The 11043-nt window shown below is 32.6% G+C and overlaps 1 protein-coding gene across 1 annotated transcript; it reads right to left on the minus strand.

Annotated features, from left to right (window-relative positions):
• Nucleotides 1-4767: 4767 nt before the first annotated feature.
• LOC111991846 (uncharacterized) lies at nt 4768-10191 on the minus strand (the record flags this gene model as incomplete). Its single annotated transcript, XM_065769204.1, has 8 exons — nt 4768-5123; nt 5201-5326; nt 5437-5550; nt 5935-6044; nt 7762-7815; nt 8286-8452; nt 9487-9611; nt 10067-10191. Coding segments are annotated over 8 exons (852 nt in total), but the record flags the coding sequence as incomplete, so codon positions are not given.
• Between the last annotated feature and the right edge of the window lie 852 nt (nt 10192-11043).

Genomic DNA, 11043 nt, shown 5'->3' on the forward strand with positions numbered 1-11043 from the left:
GTATAATGAAATCTATTTCTTTATCCACGTGGCACAAAAATTAGCAATATGAACAGTAAAATCGACTCCTCTAAAGTCGAATTGTTAGAAATGCAATATGTTTGAAACGTTACCTAACTAATAATATTGTTTGAATTTTATAGTTATTTTATAAAAAAATCCGGAGCTCAATACTCCAAACATGTTTTAGGGTAATGCCAATCAAGTCCACAACTTCTCGAAACTAACCAATTTAGTTCCAATCACAATTTAGTCCCTAAACACACGTTACAGACGTTACTAATTTTTTAACTCTCCCTTATCTCTCTTCTCCTCTCTGACCCAAACCTCTCCTCTTTTCTCACTCTAACCACCAATACATAATCGGCGAGACCAACAGCTACCGATCGGCGATGAATCTTGGTTTCTTCACTACTGTATTTGAGGTTTGGTTTGGAGTAGGTTTGATTTGGTATTTTCTGTGTGGGTTGGATTTATTTATTTATTTTCTTTTTTGAATTGGTGGTGGTGGTGGATTTGAGTTTGAGAAAAGCTGGGTTTTGTTGAATTTTCTGGTGTTTCTGGGGTGGATTTGTGAACCTTGAGTTGTTTGAGTGTTGTGTATTTTCTGTGTATGTGAACTGTGGTTTGTGGGTATGAATTCAAACACCATCTCTCCTTTGTTTGGATACTTCTCCGATTTGGGCAAGCGTTCTTCAAGGGACAATGACACTGATCTCATGGCGTCGATAATGACAGATTTGGTTTCAACGGTGGTGGTGCGTGGGTTTAGTGGGTTGGGTGGCTGAAATTGGTTTGGTTTGGCCGTGGGTTTTTGAATTAGTTTGATTTGGGTAGCTGTGACCGTGGGTCTGCGGTGGTTGGTTCCTATTTATGGTTTTAGTTTGTGGTGGTGGGCTTTGCAACGATGGTGGTGAGGCAATGGTTGTGGTCTCAACGAGTAGATTTGTGGGTTGTGGTGGTTTTTTTTTGGGTGCGATTTGAGTTCGGACTTGTGGCTTATGTGGTAAATTGCGGTCTGTGGGTTTTGGACCTCTGCTGTGTTTTGCTTTGGTGGTTGGGTGTCTTGCCGTCTAGGTATTGGTAGTCATGATGGTCGTTTGAGAGGAAAAAGAGGTCTGAGATGGAGTGAGAAAGAGACGAGAGAGAAGAAAGCGTCACAGAGTAACTACCTTACTAACGCTGTTTAGGAACAGCCTGATAATGATATTTGTGTTTAAATAGAAGTTTTTAATTTTTTTTTTAAATTCGTGTGAATGAAAAAATATGTAAAAATATATGTAATATTGTTTAAAAATTAAAAATACATGTTGCCATATTTGTGTTTAAATTAAAGTTTTTAATTTTTTTTTAAATTCATGTGAATAAAAAAATGTGTAAAAATACGTATAATATTGTTTAAAAATTAAAAATATATATTTAAAATTATGTACTAAACAACCTCTAAGTTGTGCTTGAGACCAAATTGGTTAGTTTTGAGAAGTTGCGAACCTGCTTGGCATTATCCAAAACCTCATGTAGTTGGTCAAATTTACCCTAAGATATAATATGATTTTTTTAGAGTAGAGCTACAAAGCCTACAATCACTCCCTTTATTTGACTATTAAGTTGTGTCCCTCCAAATGATGAACATACCACTACTTTAGCCTCTCTACAGTTTCTATTGATACCCCACCCATATGCATAGCACCTATAATCTAGAAAAGAGTAGCTTTATTTTTTTTTAATTGTAGCTTACTGTGTCAATTGTTATAACAAGTTTGCAGTTTATTATAGAACTTTATTATCATCCTTAAATTCTCCTTTTTCACTTTTCTATTATGGGGAAGACGAATTGTTAATGGTAACTCCGCTTATGGTTGGTAAAGGTTTCTAGTGACCAGGTCTATTCTAGTTGTCTTTTGGCAAAGAAATTCTTAGACTCTCACCAGGACAAATGCCAATAATTCTTCTTAATATAGTATCTTGAAATTATTAACTTTCTTGTTTCGTCATTTATGACAATGTTATTTCTTAGTAGTCTATGTATTAAATTGTGACTGATATTTTGGCCCTTTGCTCTGCTTAATTTTGCCTCTTCTTTTTAGTATTACTTTGAATGTGTGATCCGTGATAATGGTGTAAACTTTCTCTTTTGGGATACATGCCATTGTACCATGATACGTGCACTGCTGCTATGATCACTCAGTTTTGCAGCTTCAAATATTCTGACTTCAACCTCTTTGGGGTGAACACATTTTTGTCTAGCAATGTTTCTTTGAAAAATGGCATATCAGATAGGATAAGAATCTGTTAGCTGTTAAGTACATTGTCATATACAGAGTAGTTTAATTGATTGGCATAAAGAAATTTGAACATACATTTGCATTTGGGGTTGAAAGATATATCTTGGTAGCATGATGGAGATTGTCTTAAAACGATATATGAGGCAAGTATGATGAAAAGTCTAATGAAAGCTGGTATGTAATAAGAATTGAAATCAGATTGTGTATGATTCTGAGCTTTGCCTTGCAATATTGCAGCAGTAGATTCCTTTTTTTCTTAAATTGATGGTGAAAAGTTATCTTGTAAAGCAATGGAGAAACAAAGTAAACCAAAGTGTTCAATATCTTCTTGTTGGATGTCAGAGTAGAGCAACATGAATTTTGGCAAGAAATTCAAATGTCTACCAAAACAACCTTGAACTACCATCAAACTTACATTCGTAGTCTTTTTTTCATACAGTATCAAGCATCCTACTAAACTAGAATTGACTAACTATAGATGCTTATTTTGCTGATTAACTTGACTACTAGCATTGGTGAAAGTGGAACAAAACTTCTCTATTTGTAAGAATTAGATGGAAGTAGTGCACAGGATCTCAAAGGAAAACAGTTCTTGAAGGTTAAAAAGTCTACCCTTTCTGTATTCAGGGAGTTATTGAGTAAAGACAAAATCAAATGTTAACACAACAAAAAATTTCTTGGCGCAATGACAAATAACAATAGCTGTCAAAGATGAGTTGAGTTATCAAATAAAATAACTATAAAACTTTGTTATTATATGCAAAAAACAATTATTGAAATCAATATTTTTATTACCAATATGACTATTTGAATGCTTTGTTGTACATAAAAGCTAAAAACTAAATGAATAAGTTAAAGGCAAATAGAAAATAAATTTCTCACTCATTAACATAAGCCTAAAAGTAGATAAGACTACTCATAAAAACATGTTTCCAAATGTGGCATTTATTTGAATCAAATTTGAGCCTCAGTACAGGCTTGAAATTTTTCTTTTTCTGCTGCAAGAATGGCCTATGGTCGAATAACCTAGCAAACATGCATCTTTTTACTTGGAGAGAGAGATGGAGAAACTTAAAAGGAGAGGATTTGTTGGTACGAGTGTAAATATATATTCTAGACTAGGTCAAAATGAGATTTGAAGCTTAATATAGTTTCGTATTACTGGTCCCAAGTATGTAAGCGTTTAATTTTAATTTAACCACCAGTCCACTTTTTGTAGGTTGAAAATTTGAAATAGAGTTAAATAGTTTTTTTTTTTTTTTTTTTTTTTGGAGAAAGAAGAGCAAAATCAACTTGAAATATAATATTAAAGTGTGTTGGAACATTACAACAAATTTTGAACATGTATGTTCTAAGTAGGTATGAATACCATAGCCCGATACTTTTTATTTTTTTGGATATTTTGATAGTTACAGTAGTTACAGCAATGGAAGACTTGAATCATATACATTTCTATTGAAAATATTCTTTTTGCCAATAACATATCTCACTTCCAACAACTTATTGTGGGCCATTAATATTGTTAGATTTTTTTTTTTTTTTAATATAGTTTTAACTTATGGCGTTCGCTTCTGGTAATTGTGCTCATTATCATCAATCCAAGACACCAATTAGTCTCTGAGACATTAATATTATTCATAAAAATATGTTTCCACGTGTGGCATTTATTTGAATCAAATTTGAGCCTCAGTACAAGCTTGAAATTTTTCTGTTTTTGCTGCAAAATGGCCTATGGTCAAATAACCTAGCAAACATGCATCTTTTTACTTGGAGAGAGAGATGGAGAAACTTAAAAGGAGAGGATTTATTGGTACGAGTGTAAAAATATATTCTAGACTAGGTCGAAATGAGATTTGAAGCTTAATATAGTTTCGTATTACTGGTCCCAAGTATGTAAGCGTTTAATTTTAATTTAACCACAAGTCCATTTTTTGTAGGTTGAAAATTTGAAATAGAGTTAAATAGTTTTTTTTTTTTTTTTTTTGGGACAATAAAGCTGTGATTTCTATTAAAGAAGAGCAAAATCGACTTGAAATACAATATTAAAGTGTGTAGGAACATTACAACAAATTTTGAACGTGTATGTTCTAAGTAGGTATGAATACCATAGCCTGATACTTTTTATTTTTTTGGATATTTTGAGAGTTACAATAGTTACAACAATGGAAGACTTGAATCATATACATTTCTATTGAAAATATTATTTTTGCCAATAACATATCTCATGTCCAACAACTTATTGTGGGCTATTAATATTGTTATTTTTTTTTTTTTTAATTAGAGTTTTAACCTCATAGAGTTTAAACTTATGGCGTCCGCTTCTGATAATTGTGCTCATTATCATCAATCCAAGACACCAATCAATTTCTGAGACATTAATATTGTTAGTTGATACAATAGCATTCTCCAATATCTCCATCTCCATTACTTGGCCTTGAATTTGCAAGTGTGAAACAATATATGAAAACTTGGAACCATCATATTTGAGAATAGGGCATCTTATCCCAGAGTATGTGCCTTTATTTAGATTCTTTCTATTTTGGAAAATTTTATCCAAACTGGATCCATTAAGTCATTGAAAATCCCGTTTCACATTTAAGTAATATATAATCTATATTACAAGAATTGGATCAAAGAGCGTCCAATAAATTGACGGTTCTTTATTTGTCTTCCCCTGTGCTTTTTGCAGAAACAAAATTGCTGAGAGATATGTCACTAAATTGTTTCTATAAAACCAATCATTCATCTATAATGATGTTCACTCTTGTTTGGTTTTTGTACAAGGATAGACCACAGATGATCATCTCTTACAGAATGGAGCAGTTCCCTTGATCCCTACTGAGAAAAAGAAAAATTCATGTGTCATAAGAACTGAAAATTCTCTGATTTCAATTAAGAAGTGAGAAGATGCATACTTCTTTATGTCCTCATAATTGCCCAATGCTTGCATGAATTTAAGCCAAAGTGGACCTGTTTCCTGAAGATTCACATTCTTTGGCCCTGAAATGTAAGCCTGAACAACAAACTGTGGAGTCCTTTCCCTATTTACAACCATTGAATAAGAAATGAATTGCTAGTTGCTTAGGAAATATTATTGCAGACGACAAATCTCTCACAGCTAAATGAAACTTTTTGTAGTCAGCAGGCTTACCTCCCTTCATATTCTGATAACCAAACCAAATAGGCTGCACCAAAGTACATAGACACGAACGGCTTGGTTAGATCATCAGCTGAATCAACTCTATAAGCCCTGTAGCCCAATTCCCTACACACAAGAAGAAGTTCAAGAAATGCAGACATTTGTTTAAAATATATATATATATCACAAACGGCTTTGTTTCTTGTGACAGTCACAAGATTTTTTTTTTTTTTTTTTAACTCTATCCTTGACAGTCATTTGAAATGAAGGCATACTAGGTTCAAATTACATGGCCTAATTGCATTGATTAGTCAATATCAATCTAGTAAACACTCCGCTTGCATGGATGAACTTAGTCACTACAGACACTAAACAAGGTTAAAATCAAATTAATTCATATTGATAAGATGTCCCAACACCCCCAAAAGGAGCCAAAGTAATCAAATTTCTTGTTAAGATTGGCCAAAAGGTGAAAGTAAATCAGATGTTAAGTATGTTTATGTCACATACATGTAAAGCCAGAAAGCTGTCGAATAGTCAATTCCCATTATTCCAGTACGTGGTCCAACTCCATTTACAAAACGCAGGCTAACGACTTCCGCAAGAGCACAAAGACATGTCTGTACAGAAAGTTAAGTCTCAGGAAAAAACGAATTACCAAAAAAAAAAAAAATGTACAATAAGCAGAAGAATGGTACGGAAGACATAAAAAGTTGGGATTAAAATTTAAAATATATACATATCCAGGAAACTGATACACCAAACCAATATGCCAGATTGCTTAATTATGTTCTTGGTTCCCTCGCTCCAGGGAATCTCCAAATTTTGTTTAAAGAAAGGAATATTAACATTAAATTTCTCCACATCATAGAAACCCAGAAAAATCAATGACCTCAACTCGGCAACTGCTAGGTCGAGCCTGAAAGATCACAGATCGAACAGATGACCTTGCAACATGCAGCATTGGTTGGGGAAAACTAATACAGTATAAATTTACAGTTTTTTTTTTCTTGCCCCACCCTACTGCCAATATAGAGTAACACTTCAAGATTTACAATTGTCAAGAAAAATCCTTCAAAAAATACTCTAGCAATATAGTAGAATGCAATTAAAAAATCACCACAGGATACAGTGAATGGGAAGATTGATGCTTGATTTATAAGAAATAAGGAAATATTATGTGCTTGCACAATATACAAACAGAAAACTTGAAGTGAGAGCTTGAAAGGGAAAGTGTATTTTCAAATTTTACAGTAAATGAAGAATTTCATGAAAAACATGAATACAAATTATTAAATTATCCAAAAAGAAATGAAAATGTTTATTTGGCATATTCTCTAAAACTCTATAGTTTAAAGTATGCAACAAGCCAACAATTTGATGAACCTACATTGCACAATGTCACACATGATAAGGGCTAGACATGACCATAACATACCTATTCTTAAAAATAAAATAAAATAAACTGCCATGACCCGACATGCCAACAACAAAAATCCCTTTAAGGTGAGGGGGGCATGAACCTAACTTATAAGTTGCAATGTAGTGAAAAACTAAAGAGACTTGTTTGTAACAAGAACAAATTGAAACAATTTCACACACCACCCCACATCACAATTCACAAGGACTTGAAATGTCTCTAACAGGCTAAAACTAAAAATAATTAAGAGAAAGAAAAAGATCATGGAAATAACTTAGACACAGCATTCTAGAGTGTGTGCATGATGGTCTGCATATGCACATTTTATGCATATTACAAAAAATAAATAAATAAAAATAAAAAATAAAAACTATATTGGGCCCTTACAATCTTGTTTTGGAACACTCTCAAACTATAATATATTTTCAAGAACTCTCATCAATAAGAACACCACTACTACTGGTAAAACCAAATTTTGTACATTATGTCGTACACATTTTGAGTATGTTAGTTATGTGTCTGCATCTCGTGTATAGAAGTTCCCTCTGTATCCCACAGTGAGGCACTGCGTCATTCCTCAAATTAGGATTTTCTTTTTCTTTATCGTGCTGGACACTCTCATCTATGTTAAATATGCAGCTGTTTCTAAACTTTTCTCAAAAAAAAGAAAAAAAAATGCTGCAGTATCTTACATGTATCTGAAACAGCCATTCTCTGAATATAGGGCAGAATAAGTGAAGACTAATATATATATATATATATATATATCAAGGAGATTTTTCAATTAAGAAAAGCAAAAATATAAACAAATTATAGTAATGAAAAAAAAAAGTACTACAATGATCGTGATTATAAAGTCACATAACACCATCTCCATGACAAGATCCACAGAATTTTTCTAGTAAGTGCATACTTACAGGTTTCATATGTTTTGTGAGGAAGTGTTTGGTCAAAATGATTTCTGCAACTGCCTGCAAGAAAATTTCAATATCACTGAGGGTGACATGTTACATTCATATAAGTTTTGATTGTGGAACAGCAGTATAAGAATTACGGGTGTGATTAAGGTATTAAACTAGGCCATTATCATTATCTACCATCTTATCTTAAAATTAAAATTAAAATGCAAATCAGTATAACTTCCCACGTTTTAGCAATACATAATAACTATATTAAGATCAAACGAACTTTATATTTTTGGTAAATTCAATACTTTAATGCCCCACTCAGTTACGAACTTTATATATAAAGTCATTCATCAAATCCATCCCATCTATTTCATGAAAAGTAGAATATAAATGTGTTTACTTACAATTATTAAGCAATTTAGCAAACAAAATCGGAATGTGGTAGGTTAAGTATGAAGAAGTTCTTAACAAATATGCATTATTGACCAAATAATTAACAAACTTTAGGAATGTTCACTCTAATGGATTCTTGCCTTCAGTTCCACCCGTGAAAGATAGGGTCTCTTCTTGTTATCATGGGAAAAGCGCACTTTTCCTCGTATCTCTCCCGATTTAGTCCACTCTTTCAGGACCTCAGGATGGATCCACAATTCTTCCATGTCTTCTGGAGAAGCTTTGGTGTCCCAATATGAGTATACACCTGCTTCCTCATCAGAGACAGAAAGGAGATTGTCCATTTTAGTAACAAAAAAAAAAATGAAAGTATAAATGAAAAAGAAAAAATCCAAATATAGAGGAATCCTTGCAAGACTAGGAAGTTAATGACAAAATCTGCATGATTTGAAGTTGAAAAAATGTAAGGACAACTAAAGAAGCATTAATGATTAAACGTTAGAAGTTAGAACACACTAAATATTTTACTTTATTTGCACCACATCATTGATCAAAGAATAATAAATACGCACACTAGAACAAGTCAGCTAGCATTGTATTTATGCTTCTTGATTTACTTTACTCTAAAAATTATAGAATCCTCCTTTTTTATCTTTATGTATTCCCATTAAAAGCAGTAAATTGGGAAGTTTATAAAATTACAATGGAAGTAAAAATGCTAACTTTATTGATATAGAGGTATAAGGTTTAAACAGTGATAGGTAGAATAGAAATTCATTTAGAGTAGATCCATTACAAGTTATATTTTATTCTAAATAGATTCAGACATTAAGAACTCTGCAAAATATTGATTACGTTGTTACTAATGACAAGACAAGGAATGGTTGACAATGAGCTTTAGTGCAAACAGTAATTCCTCCCCAATAAGAATGGGGTACAACACAGGATCATGGTTTCTTGATCCATTTCATTTGTCTGTAAATTACCAACCATAAGAAAAAAGCGACAGAACTTTGCTTCACCATCTCCGTAGTTCTTATAAATTATGACCCATCTTAATATATATAAAAAAAAATTACAAAAGTAGAGTAAAATGTTAAGAACTCAATGATCATAACATGATCAAATAAGCAATTTGAAAGAAAATTGCCTCAAATTCCTATTTTGATTTTCTTTGAGTGGAAGGAAAGTCTACTCCTTATAAAAGAAGTAATTTGTATTGTATTCATAGAATGGAGAGATGTCTGATACCACTCAAACAACGCACGTTGACAGTTTCAGCTCATAGATAACAATACAAAAACCGTGCATGAAAAATAAAGTAACTGGATGAAGGACAACCTGTGGGCTGTGAATTGGGTGGAGGGGAAGAAGCATATGGAGGTGAAGCAGTAGCAGAACCAGGTGGAGGAGTAGGAGCAGCAGAAGCAGAAGCAGAAAAATCTCGACCATCTTCAAAAAATTTTCTGAAAAAAGATATGATAAAAAAGTAATCAGTTTCAGATAATCTCAGAGTTTATTAAAGTGATCTTACAAGATACTGATTTTTCATAAAAGTATTCTACTTTGCAGTAATGCAGTTACACGCGTAGCAATTATAAATATTCAGCATGACATTCCTTAGCACCATGCCACATGCTAACTCATATTTTTTCCACAATAACTAGATATTAGTGTTATGAATAAATAAATGAAGACAAAATAATGCTTTTACCCACTCATAGAGAGAAAGGAAAGATAAGAAATGTTCAATCATATCCATAAAATTTTCATTACTTGTTCATCAAACATACCACATACCCACATCCTGGTGAAGCGCACAACATATTTCCACTGGTCCTCTTATTGGTGATCTAAATATTTTTCAAAATGATATGCTTGTCATAAATACAAATCATCATAATGAAGAGCAAACAACCACCTGGATGGAAGACTTTCTTTGACACAAAGATACCGTTTCCAATATGGCAAAGTTGACTTATGAGTTGCCTTTTTCGTACCACCTTTATATGCCCTAATTATGAACTCTTCAGTTCTCTCTCTGCAGATAGGATAGCATTAATATCTTATCACTCAAAAAATNAAAAAAAAAAAAAACCTAATTTTGAGTAAACTGACATTAATTTCCCTTTCAATATATAGAATCAAAGAGTCCTTTAGGACATCTTTCTTTTTGTTGTAAAACCTAATTTTGATAAATATTTATGATGGTGATCTTATTATAGTTATTGTAGCAAAAATAAGTTAAATAGTAAAATAAGTTGATTTTTTTAATTTTTTCCAAATACACATTTATAGCTATGACTTTGGTTCTAATTATATTATATTAACCACTCATTTTTATCATTAGCACTAATGCGTGTTTTCACTACCTAACCAATATCACCACTCATGATTGGCTTGAATGTTTCAACAATATAGGTATTAAAAAATCCAATAACCTCTGCATATTACAACATCACATTTTCAGGACATTTCTCCGCAATAGTCTCCAGATGGTTAAAGCTAAAAAAAAATATAGATTAATATATTTATAACTAATATTATGATGGTGACAGCTTTATTATTTTCGAATTGAATGATCATTTCTTATTTTACAAACGCATCTTACAAAATTTGCATAAGAAAATCAGCTTGGATGATCCCATGTCAAAAACGTAATCATCTTTTGATCGCATGTTTGCCTTTTGCTTCCTTTCTTTTAACAACCACTACAAAAAACGGGTTCTATAGCCGCGTTTAAAAAACGCGGCTATAGCCCAAAAAAACGCGGCTATAACCTATAGCCGCGTTTTTCATAGCCGCGTTTTCAAACGCGGCCTAAGTACCGCAGCAACAGATCTATGGCCGCGTTTTTCAAAAACGCGGCCATAGGTTATTCCTATAGCCGCGTTTCAC

This window comes from Quercus suber, unplaced genomic scaffold (assembly GCF_002906115.3).
Source record: "Quercus suber isolate HL8 unplaced genomic scaffold, Cork oak 2.0 scaffold_27, whole genome shotgun sequence".
Lineage (NCBI taxonomy): Eukaryota > Viridiplantae > Streptophyta > Magnoliopsida > Fagales > Fagaceae > Quercus > Quercus suber.